General features: G+C 48.2%; 1 protein-coding gene across 1 annotated transcript; it reads right to left on the reverse strand.

Annotated features, from left to right (window-relative positions):
• Positions 1-4,309: 4,309 nt before the first annotated feature.
• Positions 4,310-6,122, reverse strand: LOC120997478 (lamina-associated polypeptide 2, isoforms alpha/zeta-like). The gene is made up of 2 exons (XM_040427563.1): positions 5,877-6,122; positions 4,310-5,799 (listed from the first exon to the last, which is right to left on the reverse strand). Exons 1-2 carry the CDS (start codon positions 5,931-5,933, stop codon positions 4,516-4,518), a joined length of 1,341 nt encoding a protein of 446 aa, XP_040283497.1. The 5' UTR covers positions 5,934-6,122; the 3' UTR covers positions 4,310-4,515.
• Between the last annotated feature and the right edge of the window lie 17,076 nt (positions 6,123-23,198).

Genomic DNA, 23,198 nt, shown 5'->3' on the forward strand with positions numbered 1-23,198 from the left:
TTTCTTTTCAACTCTTTATTGTTGGATGGTAGTCGGCCACAGCTATTTTATTAAAAACGACAACCATATAAACCATGCGATCTGGGCAGTTCCGCCAATTCTTTCCTTTAACACCTCTTATTTGCATTAACTTGCCGCCATGGTGGAGACCCGCCCTCAAACAGGGCTCCGACCACCACCCAACAAAAACATGGCTTGCTCCACCCCATCCTGAAGGCCCGAAAGGAAGATGTCTAAATCAATGTCGGATAGGTAGACACCTTTAGGCCTCATTAATGAGCAGTTGTCCCACTTCAACTGCCGGTGGCAAACCACAACACCCCCCCGGGACCTGACAAAACGGAAAATACGCAAGTTCACTGTGCGCCTGCATCTTTCAACTGCTTCACCGTCCCTACCACTTTGCCAAACTGCCCGTGGAACGATTTCGGACCAAACCAGCACAACTTCCCTAAAAAAGGAAGGGAACCGCTCTTAATCCGACCGCATCAGGGTCAACAGCTCCATTAAGGGCATGGAACTAATATCGTTACCCCCGGCATGAACGACCAGGATCACTGGACCACTCGCTTGAAAACCTATCTCCACAACCTGCGAGAGGAGCTGCGACCATCTGAGGCCACAAATCCCTCTCCATGACACATCCACTTCCCGAAAACCGAGGGATCTCCCGCCAGGTCTGCATTCGGCTCGCTGCGCCGCCCCCAAAAATATAGGAATGGCCGATCATCCATAGGGCCGGCTTGACAGAACCTGCAAGAAAAAACTGTTAGAACAGAACGTCTTTTATTGCAAAATTCAACCCCCAATGAGTCTCATGCGGCTAGTAACTAACAATATATTTTCTTTTTTTTATAACAAGAGGTCCGGTCTGATATATCTTGCAAAACAGGCTGACTTCCATCTACCTATTCTCATAATTTCTGCTTCAGGTAAACCCACCCTGGCGGCAGTGGCGTCTCTAGCTTTCAAATTTTGGGGGAGCACACTGGGGGCCCAGGACAAAAGTAGGGGGGCAGCTATAACAACGATACATTTACACAAGTACGCTTAGAAATGCTGCGATACTTTACCCAATACCTAAAACCGCAACAGGGAAGAAAAGTCCTGCTGTCTGTGGTTTTAAAAAAAAAAAACAATCACTCGGATTAAGCAGCCGCTCATCTCTACTAGTACCTTAACCTTACACCACTCGGCTAGCTTCAGTAACAGGGCCAGGCTACAGCCTACAGGCACTGCCTGTTAGTTGTTACCGAGCGAGTGCTGATTTCTGCAGGTCAGAGCATACGGATTACAGTTTAGAAGAAAAGAGTATTACACTCACCGGTAATCCGGTTTCCTGGAAGTCTCCATGACACCAAGTCCTGAGATTGACTTCCTTCTGATTGGACAGGAAAAACACAGAGGTTAAAACCCCCACCCCCTCCTCACATCACCAGTGTATTTTAACGAAGAACCCCAGGATGAAAGGATAATAGCTAATAGCAGAAAAAAAGGGTGGGATATATGTGGTGTCATGGAGACTTCCAGGAAACCGGATTACCGGTGAGTGTAATACTCTTTTCCCCAGTCGTCTCCATGACACCAAGTCCTGAGACAATATCAAAGATACAATTAGGGGGGGACAACTGCCGACAGGACCTTACGTCCAAATCTTAGGTCGTCATTAGCAGCTACATCTAGTCTGTAGTGCTTAGTGAAAGTATGAACTCTTTTCCATGTTGCTGCCCTGCAAATCTGTTGTAAGGAGGCTGAGGCTTTTTCCGCCCAGGAGGCAGCCATGCCTCTCGTAGAATGTGCTTTTAGGGAAGCAGGGACGTCTTTTCCCTGAGCTTTATATGCTTCGGAGATTGCCATCTTAATCCATCTGGAGATGGAACTTTTTGCCGCTTTCTTCCCTTTGTTAGGACCTGAAAATTGGACAAACAGATTTTTGTCTTTTCTCCAAAGGCTGGTAGCTTCCAGGTACTTTAAGACCGCTCTCCGGACATCTAATGTGTGGTAAGTGATTTCTTGATCGTTTTTCGGATCGTCACAGAACGAGGGGAGAACAATGTCCTGAGACCTATGGAAGGTCGAGACTACCTTGGGGAGGAAAGTCGGATCTAATTTGAAAATTAATTTGTCCTCAAATATTGCAAGGAATGGTTCTTGGATGGACAAGGCCTGCAGCTCACAGACCCTTCTGGCTGAGGTTATTGCCACCAGAAAAATCGTTTTAATGGTAAGCCATCTGATGTGGATAGAGTCCAGAGGTTCGAATGGATCGGAGGTTAGACCCCCTAGTACCGTATTAAGGTTCCATGGTGGCACCATGTTTCTAATTGTAGGTCTGATCCTATCTGCCGCCTTAAGGAATCTGGATATCCAGGGATGTTCCGTTAGCTTGGTATTATATAGTGCTCCTAAAGCCGATACCTGGACCCTAAGGGTATTGGGGGATAGACCTAAATCTAGCCCTTCTTGAAGAAAATCCAGGATTAGTGAGATGTTGGCTCTAAACTGGTTGAAGGAGGTCCCAGACCAATCAGCAAATTTCTTCCATATTTTTTGGTACTTGTCGTTGGTACTCTGTTTCCTGCTAAGGAGTAAGGTGTTCACTACTTTTTTTGATAGACCAAAGTTTAATAAGTTGGATTCTTCAGAATCCAGGCTGTTAACTTTAGTATTTTCAGGTCTGGGTGAGAAATGGGCCCCTGACTTAGAAGGTCCGGCCTCTGAGGTAGAAGGAGAGGAGCTTCCACGCTGAGGGCTTTCAAGAGGGAGAACCAACTTCTCTTGGGCCAGAAGGGGGTTATCAGGATTAGTGTACACTTTTCTTTTAGGAACTTCTGTAACACTCTGGGGATAAGCGGAAATGGGGGGAAGGCGTAGACTAAGTTTGTTGTCCAACTCTGGTTGAGGGCGTCTACTGCCCGAGGATGATCCCTGGGGTTGAGGGAGAAGAACTGGTTTAGCTGATGATTTCTCCTGGATGCAAACAGGTCTATCGTCGGCCTGCCCCATTTCTTTGTGATTAAATGGAAGGCTTCTGGAGCTAACATCCATTCCCCTGGGTCTAGTCTGTGCCGGCTTAGGTAATCGGCCTGAATGTTTAAAACTCCCTTCAAATGAACCGCTGAAAGAGATTGAATGTTGCCTTCTGCCCAGGAAAAGATTTTGTTTGCCAGGTTCTGTAGCAGGCGATGCCTTGTGCCTCCCTGGTGTTGGATAAAGGCCACGGCTGTAGCGTTGTCCGAGTAGACTAGGACGTGACGACCCTTTGCCAGCTGACTTGTGTGTTTCAGTGCTTCCCACACTGCCCTCAGCTCCTTGAAATTTGAGGATTGCTGGCTCACGTAATTCCCCCATGTTCCCTGGTAGGAGTTCCCCTGGACGACCGCTCCCCACCCGTGGAGGCTGGCATCTGTTGTGATGACTAGAGGGAGATCTTGTGCCCAGAAAATCCAGTTTTCTAGGTTCGAATTGCTGAGCCACCAAGTTAGTGATTTTTTGGTCTCTGCATCTAAGAATATTTTCCTCTCTAGGGTTAATTGCGATCTGTTCCATTTGTCTAAGATGAATTTCTGGAGTGGTCTTAGATGGAACTGTGCCCAGGCAACTGCTGGAATGCAAGCGGACAGACTCCCTAGTACCTTCATGGCCTGTCTTATTGAACAGAATTTCTCCTTCTTGAACTTCCTCAAAGCTGTCTGAAGTTTTACTATCTTTTGAGGTGGTAGAAAGGATCTTTGGGAGACTGTGTCTAGAGTAATGCCCAGAAAAAATTTCCGTTTGGATGGGATTAAATCCGATTTTTTCCAATTGATGAGCCAACCTAGGCTCTGTAGATGATCCAGGACTAACCCGAGATGGATTCCCATGGTCTCTATGTTGTCCGCCACTACCAGTAGGTCGTCCAGATAGGGGATCACACAAATTGCCTTTTCTCTCAAGGTTGTCAAGGCTTCCGCCATTATTTTGGTAAAAACCCTTGGGGCAGAAGAGATCCCGAAGGGGAGACACCTGAACTGGAAATGCTGAATGTTTCCCTCCAATTCTATTGCGAACCTTAGGAATTCCCTTGATGACCTGTGAATTGGGACGTGATAATAGGCGTCGCTTAAATCTATTGTGGCCATCACTGCATCCTTTTTTAAGAGTTTCACTGCTGACTTCAGGGTCTCCATTTTGAATTTTTGATATCTTACGTATTTGTTTAGATGTTTCAGATTTATAATTACCCTGGATTTCCCGTTTGGTTTCTTTATAATGAAGAGGCGGGAATAGAATCCCAGTCCTGTCTGATTTTCCGGGACGGGCTCTATGGCGTCCAAGGTTAATAGGTTTTTTATGTCGTTTTTTAAGGTCGCAGTTTGAGATGGGGGAAGGGTAGTGATCACATATTTCTGTGGAGGGGAAGAGAGAAGATCTATCAGATAACCCTCTTGTATAATACTTAAGATCCACCGGCTGTTTGTTACATGCTCCCAAGATCTTAGAAAGGAGCTGAGTCTTCCCCCCACTGGTATGGCGTCATTGTTTGTTGTTGGATGAGGAGGCTTCGGCCCGATTTGGGTTGAAGAGGAAGCTTCTCCCCCTGCCTCCCTTCGCATAGCTCCACCTCCCAGTCTTCCCTTTATCTTTTTTATTTTCGGGTTGAAAAAATCGGTCACGAAAGGGCTGCCTTTTTTGTTTATATCTTTCCTCTGGAAACCCTCTTTTTTTATTTGTCGCGTTGTCTAGGATTTTATCTAGATCTTCTCCGAAAACGTACTGACCGTGGAAGGGAAGTGCGATTAATTTATTTTTAGATGTGATATCTCCTGACCACGCTTTAAGCCATAGTGCCCTTCTCGCTGTATTTGAGAGAACAGCTGTACGGGCGGACAGTTTAACTGATTCAGCAGCTGCGTCTGCTAGAAAGGAGGTTGCCATCTTTAATAGAGGCAAGCTCTCTAGAATTTGATCCCGTGGTGTCTTATTGACCAGATGTATCTCTAGCTGGTCTAGCCAAAGGTTCAGTGTTCTGGCCACACATGTGGAGGCAACGCCCGGTTTGAGAAGGGCCGCCGTAGTCTCCCAGGTCTTTCGCAAGAGACTCTCCGCTTTCCTGTCTAGAGGATCTTTCAATTGTGCTGAGTCTTCAAACGGTAGGGCCGTATGTTTTGCTACCTTGGCCACTGGCGCGTCTACTTTGGGAATGGTCTCCCAATCCGTACAGTCCTCTTGGCTAAAGGGGTAGCGCCTCTTAATTCCTCTTGGGATAAAGGATCCTTTATCCGGTTTTTCCCATTCAGACCTAATTAATTTTTGGACACTATCAGGGACTGGAAAAACGGCCTTCTTCCTTTCACCTAGACCCCCAAAAATTTCTTGCTGGGTAGACCTAGGGGTTTTAGGCATCTCCATCTGAATGGTGGCCCTGATGGCCCTGATAAGTTCATCAATATCTTCAGGATTGAACAGGAAGCGCTTATATTCGCCCTCTTCATCTGAAGATGCCGGGTGTTTTTGGACAGATTCGGAGTCTGAGACCGCCAGCCCCTCAGAGTCGGAATCCAGGATAAGTGATTTAACACTACGGGCGTCCTGAGTGGGGGGAACTTTGGGGGGAGTAGGTTCTCTGGTAGTTAAGGCTAGCTGAACCTCTTCTTTTACCACTTTTCTAATGTCTTCAATTAGACTAGAAGACTCAGACTTGATGACACTGGCAGTACATTCTTTACACAGGGGCTTGGATCCAGTGTTAGACAATCTTTTGCAGCAAATACCACATTTTCTAGTTTTTTTGGCTGCAGAAGCCGAATCCTTTTCTCCCTGAAATGGTAAGGGAGGAAAGGATGAGCAGACTGAACCCACCATACAAGGCATGTACCTGAGAACAGGTTACTCACTGTCCCAGGGTTTGATGCAGGCTCGGTTCCAGAGCCCGGCGTGAGGGGGGTGCTCATCTTGACTCCCGACCGCTTCAGAGATGCTTCACCAAAATATGTGAGCCGCGCTATGCAGGGCGCCGTTACACAGGTCCTGAGCGTTTTTATAGTGTCTCCATGTGCTTCTCATGCTGCAGGACCTGTGGCGCATGTTGATGACGTCAGCGCGCTTAGCTCCGCCCCCGGCGTCTGACGTCATCCGCCTGCCGGCCGGGACACATCACAGTGCCGATCCGCCGTGTTCCTCCTTCCCTCTGCATCAAGCCCTCCGGGACCGCCGCAGAGGGAATATTCGCAGGGGCACTACCTATGTGCCCGAGCCCAGGCCTAACCAAACGGAGGAGGGAGAGCTGCACTGCAGATCCGACCTCGGCCCAGATGAAAAAAATAACTCCAGGTGAGCCCAAACGAGCTCCGTGCACCTCTCCTGCTTCCTATCCTGATGGGACAGGAAAAACACTGGTGATGTGAGGAGGGGGTGGGGGTTTTAACCTCTCTGTGTTTTTCCTGTCCAATCAGAAGGAAGTCAATCTCAGGACTTGGTGTCATGGAGACGACTGGGGAAATGTACACTCCTGTGAGCGGTCCAGACCAGTGGCGGATCCAGAGCCTGGTCTCGGGAGGGGCACTTCCAGATTATTTTCTGTTCGCCACCACAGAACAAGGGTGCTTATATAACAGACTACACAGTGTAGATGTATACTGTATATTGTGTGGCACAGTGTAGAGGTATACTGTACATTGTGTGGCACAGTGTAGAGGTATACTGTATATTGTGTGGCACAGTGTATGCTATACGTGTATAACATAAACATATTTCACATGAAAACTTACAATTACTTGGCCCTTGGGGATCTCGGACGCCACTTCAACACTTTGGCCGGGGGCTCGGCGGAGCTGATGTTGTGTTTTATCCTAATGAGAAAGATTTCATAATAAGGATTTGGAGAAGGGGCAAAGGGATAGCAGAGCAGGGAGAGGCTGGTGCTGCTACTAGGGGGTCATACCATGGGGGAGTAATAAAGCCCACCATAATGCCCCCCAGTAGAAATAATTCTCCTTATAATGTGACAATGCAAAAAATACCCCCTTGTAATGCCCCCAGTTGAGCTAATGTCCCCCATAATATGCCAGTATAAAATACCCCTAGACGACTTCCGGTTCCGGCACTGAGATGGAAGGCGAGGAGTAAGTGAGCTCCGTCCATCCCTCACCCATAACAAGCTCCGGACGCTATAAACCGGCAGTGTGGGAGTCGGGTTTGTTGTCCCCGATCTCTCAAGCTTGCCCTGCAAGAGACCCATGGACAGATACCTGCTCCGGAGCGGTAAAAAGCTTGTACGGAGCGGCGCTACACAGGCCGACAACAAGATAACAGGCAAGATGGAGGATCTAGTTCCTGCGTCTCCGTCGAGCGATGTTGAGAGCGTTATATATGCCTTACCTGACTCGCCACTCGGTGACCCATCGGAGGGGGCCAGAATAAATTATAAAATCACTGGCAATAGAAGTGGCCAGGCACCTGGCGCCGGATATCAAGGAGACGCTCTCCAAAACGCTGGCGGCGTCCCTGCAGCAGTTACATGAGACTGTGGGGCAGCATGAGGTGTGCCTAGTGGACGTAGGACAGCGATGTTCAGCATTAGAGGAGGAGAACTCTAAATCCAACCTGGCCATTCAAGAGCTACAGAACCACAATATTATACTAAAAGACCGTCTTGAGGACTTAGAGAACCGTTCCATGCGGAACAATTTAAGGCTCCTGGGTTTACCTGAGGCGGTGAAAACACAAGCCCTCAAAGAGATATGCGAATTTGACCTGCCACGGGCCCTGGGGCTAGATGGAAAGCACAAGGTTGAGCGTGCACACCGGATCGGAACGCCACCAGACCAGAACAGTTCACCTGGCCGGAGCAGCAACAACTCAATGCAGAGACCCCGTCCAGTAATCATGAGGTACCTGGACTATTGCGATAAGGAGGCGATTCTTAGGGCCCACAGAACCAGGATTAAGGGGCAGGTAATACTGCTATTTGCGGACTATTCTGCTCAAGTCGCGAAACAAAGAAGAGAGTTTAGCGGTTTATGCTCGGCTTTATACCGCTGTCAGATTAAATTTCAGCTACAATACCCGGCTACGCTGAGAGTGGCCATGCCAGATGGAACTTCTGCTGTATTTAGTGACCCCTCAGTAGCGACGGAATCCCTGCAAGATCTGCTGGCCGCTGAAGATACACGGGACTTGGCTGACCGGGGTAGGGGTAAATATAAGAGTTGGGAGAGATCAAGCAGTCTGGAGGAGAAGCAGCTTCCTCAGAGGGATCGTGGTCGTAGAGGCGGAGAGCAGCCTCCTGGAAGGGTCCGCGTGCCACGTGTCAGTTAAGGACTCTAGATAAACCTGATATAGTTAACTGCAATGTAATGTTAGCATAAGGGCAAGAGAGGTAATGATGTTAGATTATCATGAGCTCTGGTGCTGATATGTTTAATATGTTTAAAAGGTGTTCCAACAGAACCAAGCCACTAATATCTTATAGGAATGTGTAGGTCACTAACGCCACATGGTATAAGATGTGTTATAACGTAATAACAGGCAAATACACAGTTGGTGGGGGGTGGGAGTGCCTTGGCAGCTCAGAAAAAAGGAAGCCCTAATAACAGAAAGTATATATGGTGGGAGGTGGGGTTGGTTTAACCGTTGGTGTTGACGGTCATAGTTCTGCAGTTATTTTTTGAAGGGGGGGAGGGGATCTAGTTATATTTGCTGGAGATTTGTTGTTCTATTTCTCAGGGAAGTATATTCTAATCGAATAGGAGATAAGGATTTCGAGCTGGTATAGCACTTAGGAGACTAGGAGTATGAAAGTTATATCCTGGAATGTTAAGGGCCTAAGATCACCCCACAAGAGATGGATGGTGCTGCGTCATCTGAAAAAGGTTGATCCGGATATAGTACTACTTCAGGAAACGCACCTCGCAGTAAATGATTTTACAAGGATGAATAAACTGTGGGTAGGGAAAGTGTATGGATCGGCCTCGGTAGAAAAAAAAGCTGGGGTACTAATCCTAATTAACAAGAATCTAAATTGTCAGGTTCTAGGAACATTTTCGGACGAAGGGGGACGACTTATCCAAATTCAGGTTACAGTTCAAGGAACACAATATAGCATTTATAATGTGTATGGCCCTAACAAAAACAATGGGAATTTTTTTAAAGATCTAGAATCCAAACTATTGACTGATCCATGCGAGAATAAAATAGTGGGGGGGGATTTCAATTCGGTGGCGGCGAGAGAGCCTGAGGATAGGCAGCGTAGTAACTCCCCAAAGGCAGCTACAAGCAACCATGACAGAGCATTAGGTAGATTGATGGAGGGGGTGGTATTGGTTGATCCATGGCGCCAATTGCACCCTGACGAAAGATCCTATTCCTTTTATTCTCACTCGCAGGATTCATGGTCACGTATAGACTATATACTGACCAGCTCTGATCTGATGAGAAGGGTGGAAAAGGCTGTAATTGGCGACCTGGTGATATCAGATCACTCCCCAATTTGGATACAAGTGAGAGATACTTACCCCAAGGGACTCGACTATTTGTGGAGATTTCCTTCAAATCTGGTAACAAATGAGGATTTTACTAACAAGTTGATTGCATGGTGGGAGGAATACATGGGTGACAACCAGGTGCATACGGATTCACCTGAGCTGTTGTGGAACGCCTCTAAAGTAGTCATACGGGGGAAAATTATGAGCTATGTTTTTGGGCTTTGGAAACAAACTCAAGCTAAATTTGAGCAAACAAGTTTATTAGTAAGAGATTCCTACCAGGAATATAGGAGGAACCCCACAGTCCTCAATAGACAAAAGTGGCTAGATGCCAGGGGAGCTTTTGAAGCTAATGAAAAAAACAGGGAGATGCTAAATAATACTAAACTTACGGCAACGTTGCACAGATTTGGAAACAAATCTGGGCGTCTTATGGCTAATCTAGCTAAAGGCAGGCGAGCCCCTCAGTTCATAACTGGCCTTAAGGAGCAAAAAGGACAAGTTGTTACTGACCCTTCTAGCAGTGCTTTAAGTGGGCCAAAAGAGGTGCCGGTACTCTATTAGGCGCCGATGCTCCCCCCCCCTGCACATCAGACCCCCCCATCACACACATATATATTAGTTCCTCTATGTACCAGTACAGTACCCCCCCCCCCCCCGCACATTCGTTCCTCTCTGTACCAGTACCCCCCTGCACATCAGACCCCCCCCCCCACTCATCACACACACACACATTAATTCCTCTCTGTACCAGTACCCCCCTGCCAGGGGGGTACTGGTACAGAGAGGAATTAATGTGTGTGTGTGTGTGATGAGGGGGGGTTCTGATGTGCAGGGGGGTACTGGTTCAGAGAGGAACGAATGTGCGGTGGTGGGGGGGGGGGGGTACTGGTACATAGAGGAACTAATATATATGTGTGTGATGGGGGGTCTGATGTGCAGAGGGGTACTGGTACAGAGAGGCACTAATGTGTGGTGGTGGTGGGGGGGGGGGTACTGGTAAAGAGAGGAACTAATGTGTGTGATGAGGGGGGGGGGTCTGATGTGCAGGGGGGTACTGGTACAGAGAGGAACGAATGTGCGGTGGTGGGGGGGGGGTCCTGGTACATAGAGGAACTAATATATATGTGTGTGATGGGGGGGTCTGATGTGCAGGGGCCCCCTACACATCAGACCCACCCATCAGACACATATATATTAGTTCCTCTATGTACCAGTACCCCCCCCCCCCCCACCACCGCACATTCGTTCCTCTCTGTACCAGTACCCCCCTGCACATCAGACCCCCCCCCCCCCTCATCACACACAGTAATTCCTCTCTGTACCAGTACCCCCCTGCCAGGGGGGGGGGGGGGGGTACTGGTACAGAGAGGAACTAATGTGTGTGGGGGGAGGGGGGGTGCCTGTCACTCACCAGTACTCTTCAGAAGTTGGATTCCAAAGCAAAGTCGATGTTCTTTGCTGCACCGTCCGACTCCTGACTCCAAGGAGGACCAGTCACTGGTCGCCGCACTGATCGCTCCTCAGTCACAGGCGCGCGGGAAGGAGTTGACGTCACCTAACGTGAGGTCAACTCCCTGCCTGCGCCAGCCTGAGCCGTACTCTGCAACGACCCGCCCCCCTCCACTAGCTGCCCAGCCAACGACATTAGGGAGGAGATACTGCCAGCTCTCCGCTGCGCTCCGGTACCGGAAACCCACGTACTGGGCGCACGGAGAGGTGCTGGTACTCTCCAGGGCAATTTTTGGAAGTGGCGGTACTGAGTACCGCCGCGTTCCGGCCCACTTCAAGCACTGCCTTCTAGGATAAATTCAATGCTAGGTGAATATTATGAGAAACTTTACCAAGATACCACTGAACCTGATCTTAAGGATTCTCTTTTGGAAAAGGTCAAATTACCATGTCTTAGCACGGAACAATTACAACTCCTTAATAGAGAGATAGGTCTTGAAGAACTTCAATCTGTCATATCTCCTATATCAAGTTACTTCCCAAGCCGGGTAAAGACCCCTTATCACCAGGGTCCTATAGACCGATCTCATTAATCAATGTAGATACCAAAATTCTATCAAAGATTATTGCAGACCGTTTGGCGGTTATATTACCTTCACTCATTGGCAAAGAACAGGTGGGATTTGTGCAGGGTCGTTCAGCGGTAACAAACCTTCGTACAGTATTAACGGTCCTAGATAGAGTTCGCCACCGACCGCGACATGGGGAAGCTCCAGCCATGCTCACCTTAGATGCTGAGAAGGCTTTTGACAATGTGAGATGGGCATCGCTGGAGGCAGTGCTGGATAAGATGGGGTTCTCGGGGACGTTTAGGGTTTTTCTCACGCAATTATATAGATTGCCAAGGGCACGGATATCTACACCGGGTTTCTTGTCCAAGCCCTTCTATCTTCAAAAAGGGACACGCCAGGGGTGCCCCTTATCACCCCTTTTGTTTAACCTTTCCATTGAACCACTAGCTAGGTTCTTAAGTCAGTCAGATCTATATGAGGGAGTAGGGATTGGGAATAGGCAACTGAAGGTCGCATTATTCGCGGATGACATAATGTTATTCATAGCCAACCCGAGAAAGCACATAGATAAAATTTTTCAGGCTCTGAATCATTTTGGTTCCTATTCGGGGTATAGATTAAATGCGTCAAAATGCGAGATGTTGGCCCTATCCCAGAATGATGTGGGGGGATATCAGATACCGAAGCACTTGAATATAACAAAGGCGCAAGGGAGTATCAAATATCTGGGCATTCATATTGGCAGAGACCCGCATTCATTATATACCTTGAATTGTCCCCCTCTCATAACCAAGATAGTGCAAGAATTGGACAGATGGCAGGGATTACCACTAAATTTGGTAGGTAGATGTCATCTCATTAAAATTATGAGTATGTCCAAGCTTTTATATCCACTCCAGACTATCCCGCTTCTTATTCGTCACGCAGATGTTCAATTACTGGAAAGTAGATTCATTCGCTTTCTCTGGCAGGGAAAAAGGCCTAGAATTTCACTGGACAAACTAAAGCTGAGGAAGGAGGAAGGAGAGTTGAACTTGCCCGACATCAGAGGCTATAATTTAACGTGTATAAGTAGACACATCTTAGACTGGGTCAATGGGAAGAGTTACTATTCAAACTTGGCCTTAGAGCGGGAATTGGTGCGGCCCTGGGACCTGGTGGCTTTGCTACATGCTAAGAGGCCCAATTTACCGGTTTACATTAAATCCTCTCTTATAATAAGGGACACGACGATAGCCTGGAAAGCCCTTAGAACCCATTTTCATCTCCCATACCAGATATCCAAACACCTTCCTTTACGGGGGAACCCATCATTTCGATCAGGTAGTGAAAATATATTTTTCAAAGAATGGGCCCTTAAGGGGTTGAATAAAATAGGGGATCTGTTCCACGAGTCTAAGGGGAGATGGGCAACTTTGCAGGAATTAAAAAGTAAATTGGCATTAGGAAGTTCCTCGTTTATGCAGTATTCTCAAGTAAAAAATTATTGCAGGAATCTATGTAAAGATTTGTCAATGGAATGGAAACCCAATGATTTTGATTCGTTCATCAGTGTCAAAACGAAGAGGTCATTGTCGATGTTACACCATGTGCTGAGGGATAGGTGGAGAACTAAAGATCCCAGGGGAATATTAAAAAAATGGGCTAAAGAATTAGGGGTGGTGGAGATGCATGAAACAATTTGGTCAGGGATATCAGCAATGCGCAAGGCCATAATAAATGAAACATGGAGGGAAACACATGCAAAGATCCTGCATCACGCTATATATGGATTTGATATCCCTAGTTCCCCGACTAGTCCAGGGAGACTTACAGCTTGCCCTAAGTGTCACACCCCCAAGACAGATCTATATCATGGTTTGTGGAAGTGCTCGAAGTTAGGTGGGTACTGGGAAGAAATTGGCCAGATGTTGGGGAAGATTAGCAGAATACGTGCTGCTGTCTCGCCATCGGCAGCAATACTACATTGTGAAGCTAATAATCATCCAGATGCCCAAATCTTAGGGGAAAAAGAAGGTGATCTTTCTAAAATACCATTGGTGGGTCACAAACTATTTATGGTTGCTAAAAGATGTTTGCTTCAGTTATGGCTATCAACCGAGGTCCCCACTATTGCAATGGTGGTAGTCCAAATGGGTAACTTATTTCATTTGGAATGGTTAGAAGCATTAAACTGCAAAGAGGTGCTTGGACAGCGTCTATTTCGGACATGGAAACTGTTTGTTTTGTCTTATGTTCCAAGCACAGAGTTCATGAAAATTATGAGCCCATTCAGACTGACAACATGGTATCTAAAAGAAGACTTAAAGGGTGGTCTAGGTCCGTTGAAAGGGTGGTCTAGGTCCGTTGAAAGTAACCAGATAAATTTCAGATGTCACTTTCAGACTCACTAGGAGGCCAAGCATTTGTGTGATCGGAAGGGGGAGAAACGATCTAGTTTACTGAGAAAACCACGTAAGGGCAGATGTTTCTATTGCGTTTAGAGCTTCCTTGGGATATTTCTAGGACAATGGATATGCATCAGATAGGTTGGGGGGAGGGGGAGAGGAGATCAGGAGGTATACCAGTTTAATGGGGGGGAGGGGGGGGGGAGAAAATTGAAAATGAGATTCCAAATGTATTGTTTGATTTGATCTTTGCTATACTTTGATTGATGCAATGCAATGATGAAAGGAGGATATTGTTATACCTTCGAATTTCCCGATATATGTAATTTACTTGACATTGTATGGAATCTCTTAAACTTAATAAAAAGATATTTAAAAAAATAAATAAAAATAAAAATACTCCTATATAGTGCCCCCAGTAAATGCCCCCCATAGTGCTCCTCTCCCCCTTCCTCCTAGTGCCCCCCATAATGTACCAGTATAAAATGCCCCATATATCGTGCCCCAGTAGATGCCCTCAGTGTCCCCCATAATTTGCAAGTATAAAATACCCCTTCTTAGTCCCCCCCGTAGATGACTCCATAGTACTCCTCTCCCCCCTTCCCCATAGTACCCACCATAATGTGTCCCAGTATAAAATTCTAATGTACAGAGCCCCCCATATAAAATACCCCTTCTTTGTGGCCTCAGTAGATGCCCCTATAGTGCCAATGTTCCAGTAACAAGAGCCCCCCATCATGTGCCAGTAATAAGCCCCCCATCATGTGCCAGTAATAAGCCCCCCATCATGTGCCAGTAATAAGCCCCCCCAATGTGCCAGTAACAACAGCCCCCCTAGTATGCCTGTAAAACTATTGTAAAAAAATAAATAAAAAAACACTTATACTTACCTCCTTGGCAGCGATGCGATGCAGGCCTCTTCTGGCCTGTGTCCCGCGCTGTATGGCTGCCGACCTCTGCCTGCGCCGGCCTCTGATAGGCTGCCGGCCTAGTGCCTGCAGCCTATCAGAGGAAGGGGAAGGGACACACCTCTCCCTCCCCTGCCGCAGCACAGCACAGGCAGATGACTATGGAGATGAGCGCAATGGAAGCGCTCATCTCCCTGTGCCCGACTGCGGCGACTCACTTGGGGGGGCATTTTTGTTGGGGGGCACAGCGTGATGTAGGGGGGGCCGTGGCCCCCTCTGGCGACGCCACTGCCTGGTGGCCTCTGTAGCAGCCCCAATTCGAAATGAGTGGGTGCCGAATTCCTTGGGATCAATCCCAGACAGCGCTAAACAAGCCCTAAAAACCGTGGTAAACTGAAATTTGGTAAGAGGGGAGCCATCCGCATGCGCAAAGAAATTATGACCAGGAACGCGAAGGGAACTATAATGAGATATCAGCTGAACCGGGCATGACCCGCCAGGAACCGGATGAAGAGGGATCCAGGTGCCCCTACCGAACTGGTCCGTCTTGGAACGACTGACTCAGATCCTTAGCGAGTCATTACCCAGAACAACATTACCAGCAAGACCCCCCGGTTTGCGACCGGAGGGGGCTACCAACTCGCTGACCCTTAGTGCCGCAAAAAAGGCTAAACTAAAGCTACCTGAGAACAACGCAACCTCAAAGGGGGATGAACAAACATCGGAAAGCTTGGCAATAAGCCTACCTAGTAGGCTGAATGAGACGGGACGCCGACTGTCCCGTGAAACAAACTCCTTCCTCCAACCCTGTAACGCCTGACGGATAACGAACTGCTTGGTAACGTCTGGCCAGCCTAGAAGTTGAAAGTGAAAAGCGATGCCCGACAGCCGTCGCTGCGCAACTGCTGCAGAAAAGCGCATGGACCGAAATGCAACAACCATTCGATTGTGACCTCCAAGCGCAGATCATCTCTAGAGCAAACGTCTCTGGCACCCACCATCCCCCACCATTCATCCCATGCCTTAACGTGCGCCTGCCAGGTAGCCGGGGAAACTGAGGATCTGACCAACGACATCAACTGCTGCCCACCAAACACCACAGGTGCGGCGGGCATTCCCTGCCTTCCTGCTCCGCTTCCGGGAGAAAGGACCAGAAATCCTGCCAATGAAAACGGGAAAGGGCATCAGTAACCTTATTCTCAACCCCTGGAACGTGACGGGACTTAAGGCATCGAAGAACCAAGTACCGCAGCAAGGCCAAGACCGGGAGGGAAGAGGAAGATAAGCTGTTGACACAGCAAACCACTCCCAAATTGTCCGTCCAAAAAAAAAACTTGCCTGTTGGACAATCTGTCCTCCCATAGCTCCAACGCCACAATAATGGGAAACAACTCGAGTAAAGTAAGATTCTTACATAACCCGGTTGACCGCCACGAATCGGGCCATGAAGCGGCACACCATTCTTTCCCAAGAATGGTCCCAAAACCGCATGACCCAGACGCATCTGAAAACAGGGACAACTCAGCGTTAGGGATTTCCTTGGCCATATAGCATGTATGGCCATTGTAAAATAACAAAAACGCCCTCCAGATCCCCAAGTCTTCTTTCAGGGACTTGGAGAGCCGAATGTGGTGCAGCGGAGCTTTAACTCCTCGTGTGGCCAAAGACAAGCGCCGCGCAAAAACTCGACCCATGGGCATTACTCTGCATGCGAAACATAGAAGGCCTAACAGGGACTGAACCTGGAGAAGGGTCACCTTTCTGACCGATAAAAACCCATCATTTAACCCAAGGAGCTTTTGAAACTTCTCCCAGGGCAACTGGAAGACCATGTCCACTGTGTCGATTTCGATACCCAGAAACGAAAGCCGTGTGACCGGGCCCTCAGTTTTTTCCGCAATGGGAACCCAAAACTGAGACATTCTCTGCAGAAAAATATTTAACAGGGATAAGCAACCGTTACCACCCCCGGGGGAAACAAAAAGAAAATCATCCAAATAATGACTCATAACGGACAACCCACTCCAGGAAAGACCCAAACATCTTGAAATATTGGCAAGAGATGGAACAACCCATGGGAAGGCATGTGTCATAATAAAAGCGGCCATCCACACAGCAACCTAACAAATGGAAACAATCAAGGTGAACGGGGAGAAGCCAAAAAGCCAGGAGACCCCTCTATCCGCCTCCCTGACCAGCGCAACCGCCCGGTCAAAGGACACATACAACACCAACGCATCCTCAGGAGTAATGGCGTCATTTACTGACGAACCCTTCGTGTGAGAGAGATGATGTATCAACCGGAACTTCCAACACTCCTTTTTAGGGACCACGCCCAGGGGAAAAACTCGTAGATTAGGAAACGGCAAATCAAAAAACGGACCTCTGATCCTGCCCAGGGAAACCTTCTTATTGACCTTCTCCCTGAAAACTTCTGGTAGGTTGCGGGCCAATTTCAGATTATCCGAAAAAAACGTGGGACGATTGAGAACAAAAGGAATGAAAAACCCAAAAGAAAAACCCACACGAAGCTGGGCGACCGCCTGCCTATTGGGGTATTTGTCTAACCAAGGGCCCATCTCTACCACGCTCACCAGGGTCCTTCTGACCCCCTTGTTCAAACTGTTTGGAATTAACGGGAGGGTGAGGGCACTTATTTGCAGGGTGGGGCCGCCGCAAGCTGAGCTCTCATGTTTAAATCTGCACAAACCGGCAAACCTGCAGTTACCCTCATCAAACAGCCAACACGACCTGGGTCGTCGGATGGCCACCGGTCCATGGGAAGGAGATCTCCTTGAACAAGTGACCGCCCCTGAAAAGGGGGGTGGTCTTTGCGCCACCATCAGTCTCAACCAAACATCTGTGGCTTTTACCCCCCAACCTATCTCAGGTTGCAGCGCTAAACGACGCCAGAATTTCTCAGCATAAAGCCACCAGGTGCTGCCCCCATAAGATTTGTAGGCGCTATAGATGATGTCCTGATAAATAAAAAATTCAGAACAATGTTCAGGGTGACGCTGCCCCATTATGCAACCCAAAACCGAAAAAGCCTGCAACCAATTGTTCATGGTCTTGGCGACTTTGGGCCTGTGCTCGTAAGGTTTATCCGAAAAAAAGCCTCTCCTTATCCACTGTATGCTGATCCACTGATATGAGGGACCAGACATCAACGTATTGATTAGCCCAAACCTTTTCACGCATAACCTCGTCTAAATGGGTGCCCAAGAAGCTAACCCCGCAAAAGCACGACTCCTTATCTACCCCTGCTAACACAGGAGCTGGCTTAACAGGAGGAGGTGGGTGGGACTGGTCATGAGTAGGCTGCAAACGTTCTAACAGCATTTTTAACAGAGCAGACGTGTCTGAACCCCCACTACCCGCCCCCCACGCACCTGTAAACTGGTACTCACTGGACGTGGACGGTACAGGCGCCACTGAAGGACCAGGCACAGGAACCTCGGGCTGAAGAGATGACACGGGAACCAGGCTCTGGGCCCTGGAAGACTGGCCAGGCATCCACCCTTTGCGCTTGACCCGCGACCGCCGCCCAGACTTTCTTGATGCGGCCAAGGACCCCTCTGAGGACGATGGAGACCGCCACCTGGAAGATCTGGATCGCCTACTCCAAGCCGAGTCACCGGACCTGCGACGGGACTGAAGCCTGCGTGATCCGTGACGCCCCCGCCTCCGGCTTCCATGAGAGGAGGATGATGAGCTAGACTGCCCCCTGCGTGTGCGTGATTGCGGGGGGGGGGGGGGGGAGGGGGTGCAACTGACTGAGCAAGCACCGTGGGAGGGCACGCAAGCGTCCGACTCACACTACCAGGGTTCACATTATCTTGTATGGCCATGGCAGGAGCCATGGGATCCATACCAGCCTGTTGGCTCTGAATGGCAGGGGGCTCTATGGGCTCAGTTGAAGGGGGGGGGGGGTAGGGGGGGGAGACCCTGTGGGGAGGCACTACTGGCATTTGTCCCCATCCTGCCACCTGCACAATCAAATATCCCCCCCTGCACGCACGAGGCCACTGGAAATGCCAGGGGCGGAGCTACCACCCCAGACGCCGGGCCGGCAGTATTCAAGCCCGGCGGCGGATTTACTCCTGAGCTATTACCAGCGCCCAAGGTAAGTGGAGAAGGGGGGGGGGACTATGTCCGAGCCTCACAGGGGGGCGGATCGCCTGTCCTCTGCAGAAGTTCTGGATTCGCTCTCCAACAGAGCTGAATCCCCAGCAGCATCTGCAAGGCCAGAGGAAGATGAGGGCAGGGGAGAGCCGAGGCTGCCTAAAAAGGAGCGCAGCCATCCCTCGCCTCCCTCCGCCATCCTTGCCAGCAAAACCTCTGTAAGACGAGCATTGCCAGCGGCCATCACTCCCTCTTTTTCGGACAGAGCGCTGATGTAACTCACCAGACACCGCGCTTCTGCTAAAGAGGGAGAGAATAGGCGGAACAAGGGTTTAAGTACCCTGCTTGGCTATCCGCCTCTTTCTCCTGCCGCCGGATCCCCATATTAACCCCTACCGATCCCTTCACTCCCAACACGACATGCCAAAGGGGCCAGTGGCTTGATAACACCGCAGGAAGCCTGGGGGGGGGGGGGGGGGACCACCAGTCCCTGTCTACCCTCCCTAGACAGTCGGGCAGCCGCCAGTCTGTCTGCTCCCCAACTGACGAAAAAGAGAGAAAATTCACAGGCTGCTACTATAGCATCTAAGCTTTGTACAGAAAAAAAGGACTCCGTAGTTTTAATAAAGACCAATTGAAAAAATGATTTTTAGCTCAAAATGAGTACAATGCAATAATAAAAAATAAAGTTGCCCCCCAGTGGTGTACACAGCTTTAAATGCGTGTGGACATGTCTCCATACTATGCTGCCCTAACATTGGGGTATATAGTCCGATGACAGATGAGTTGAAGAACTATCCATACACATAAAGTCCTCACTCTGACTTACTGTGTGGAGCTAAACGCTGTGCATTAATCTAGTGTTGGCTTCACCTCCATCACTTGCCAACTTGTGTAGTTCCTGCTCCTTCAACACATGACAGCAGCCATCTAGCTTGAGTAGTTCATTCTAATGTTGGTGTTGATTTAAGTGTATAATTGCAGTGGCCTCAAAGGTTTCACATTGAGGAAAGGCCACAGCTAGCTGTTCCTATCTCTCTCAGGAATGGTGGCCCAGGGTCTGTGGATCAGTCGTCTGGCTGGAGCCCTGGTAAATGGGCTGGTATCACGGGGTCTGCTGTGGCTCGGCATCCCGATCCTAACGTCTTCTTCTGTTCACTCACGCAGTTTGGCAGAATCTTTACTACTAAGCAGTGGTCCCTATCTGCAGACAACTATGGGCTCTGACTGCTCTCCTTATATCCAGTTTCTAGTAGAAAGGGTGTTTTTAATGGTGAAATAAACTTAACATATTTTTGGAAGTTCCGTGGAATCTTGTTAGTCTATGTTAGTAGGAAGGGTGGAGAGGAGAAGCACATCCTAAACATAAACAATGTTACAATTTTTATCTGTCATACTTGTATAGACCTCTAATGCAGGTTTAAGGGAAAGAATAATCTGTTTTTCCAGATGTAAGCAAGTCTTCAAACATAAATAACAGAGCTAAACCAGACAGTCAGAAAGTCAGGGTGTCTGTTTTTTCCCCTCCAAAAAGTCTCTCAGTATTAGGCTAGTTTCACACTAGTATTTAGAAATCCGGCAGAGAACAACCTGCCGAAGCTCTCTGGATCCAGCATTGTCGGATGCTGCTTGAATGCCTGATGGCTACATTAACTACAATGGGGACCTTCAAAGATCCAGCTGCAACCCGGTGTCAGTGGTTTTAGTCCAGCTGATTCTCTGCATGTTTGCAGGATGCAGCCGAACCTCTGCCAGTCTCCATTATAGTTAATGGGGCTGGCGGGCATTCAGGCAGCATCTGGCAACACCGAATTGAGAGAGCTCCGGCAGGTTGTTTCCTACTGGATCTCTGAACGCTAGTGTGAAGCTAGCCTAAGCTGGCTGTGCATTAACCCTTTCCACACTTCAGCGCAGATGTAGTGCAATAACAAAAAAAATGAACAGGATATATTACAATAAACATATAAAATGCAGTGTGGGAATTCGCTCTGGTAGACAGGGTGTGCGGACGCAGTACAGAGGCAAATTACCAGTTCCTAAATCAAACTTCCGTGTTTATTCACACAAAGCAAAAACAAAACGTCACTTTGCAGTCTTGGTGTTAGTTCACACACAATGGAAAGTCCACATAGCAAGAAATCACCTTGTTGGCAGTATTGCCTCCAGAAGTCTATAGCAGGCATTTAGGGGGCCTGTTTCCCTTACAGATGGGTCTCAGCCCTCCAGCACGGCACAAGCCTCAGATCCCAGCACACACACCTCCTGAGCTCCACTGTCAGACGGAGGTAATCCCCCTCACCTGGCAGTGCTGGCTTGGCAAAACCCGACCTGGAACATGGGGAGTAGTCACCCACCCAGCACTTTGACTACTCCTAGTAAGAGCCGTCCTGGATCAGCTATACAGCCATACTAAATATTAAGGTGTGAAACAGCAACTGCTGCTGACACATAAAAAACGTCTCTTACTCCACTGAGGCCAGGAACCTCGATGACACGTACCTATCAGCCACAATGATTCTTTGTACCTTCTTAGAGCAGTTAATACCCAGCGCTGCCCTTTACCCTCACTCACAGTGAAACTCCTTTGCAATGATCTCATATGCTTGAGTAATAAATTATTCTACTACAGACCTGTTGACGCTATTCAGTAAGCAATAAAACAATCAAAGAGCACCAGACCTAAAACAATAGCCAGCACTGTCCCCACCTTTCCTTGCCAGTACCCTCCTACTTCAGTCTTTGAATGAGGCAGTAAATTACTGAGCAGCTTCCTGAAATATTTAATGATAACTGTGTAGCCAGCTAGAAAATGCTTGTTTTATAGTGTCAGGACTTCCACAGCACAGTTCTGATTGCTGATTGTTTGGTACAATACACAGAATCATAGAATAATAGCACCCATAGGTAATCTTGCCCATATACAGATCATAATAGAACTTTGAAGGAGATTTATCAAGACTAGCATTATTTGCGCTGGTCTTGATTTCCCCCGTGGTGCCGGAAGATGCGCTTTATGGTGGGGCGCAGGTGTAAAATCCTGCTCTAAGGGCCCTTTCACACGGGCGAGTATTCCGCGCGGTTGCGATGCGTGAGGTGAACGCATTGCACCCGCACTGAATACCGACCCATTCATTTCTATGGGGCTGTGCACATGAGCAGTGATTTTCACGCATCACTTGTGCGTTGCGTGAAAATCGCAGCATGCTCTATATTCTGCGTTTTTCACGCAACGCAGGCCCCATAGAAGTGAATAGGGCTGCGTGAAAATCGCAAGCATCCGCAAGCAAGTGCGGATGCGGTGCGATTTTCACGCACGGCTGCTAGGAGACGATCGGGATGGAGACCCGATCATTATTATTTCCCCTTATAACATAGTTATAAGGGAAAATAATAGCATTCTGAATACAGAATGCATAGTAAAACAGCGCTGGAGGGGTTAAAATAAAAAATTTAACTCACCTTAGTCCACTTGATCGAGGCCCGGCATATCCTTCTGTCTCCTTTGCTGAACAGGACTGTGGTGAGCATTAATTACAGGTAAAGGACCTTTGGTGATGTCACTCCGGTCATCACATGATCTTTTACCATGGTGATGGATCATGTGATGACCGGAGTGACGTCACCAAAGGTCCTTTACCTGTAATTAATGCTCACCACAGGTCCTGTTCAGCAAAGGAGACAGAAGGAGATGCCGGGCTACGCGATCAAGTGGACTAAGGTGAGTTAAATATATTTATTTTTTTTAACCCCTCCAGCGCTAGTTTACCATGCATTCTGTATTCCGAATGCTATTATTTTCCCTTATAACCATGTTATAAGGGAAAATAATACAATCTACACAACCCCGATCCCAAACACGAACTTCTGTGAAGAAGTTCGGGTTTGGGTACCAAACATGCGCGTTTTTCTCACGCGAGTGCAAAACGCATTACAATGTTTTGCACTCGCGCGGAAAAATCGTGGGTGTTCCCGTAACGCATCCGCACATTTTCCCGCAACGCCCGTCTGAAAGAGGCCTAAGAGTCACCATATAGTGCAATCTGGAGAGGGTTAACAAAATACCTGCATATGTATGTATTTGCACATGGTAATCACAGGCCATATTTATAGTCACCACTAGAAGAGGCTGGTGACACCCTTTATATAAAAGAGGGCAGAACATTCTAGAGTCAGCTACCACACAGAATAGAGCCAGAACATCTCCAGAAAGCAGACCAGATACAAGAGAGGTGCAAAGAGACCTGTAGAGGTGACCAGTCTTAAAAAGGACTTTATTGACCCTAAGGCACC

Source organism: Bufo bufo, chromosome 4 (genome assembly GCF_905171765.1).
Source record: "Bufo bufo chromosome 4, aBufBuf1.1, whole genome shotgun sequence".
NCBI lineage: Eukaryota > Metazoa > Chordata > Amphibia > Anura > Bufonidae > Bufo > Bufo bufo.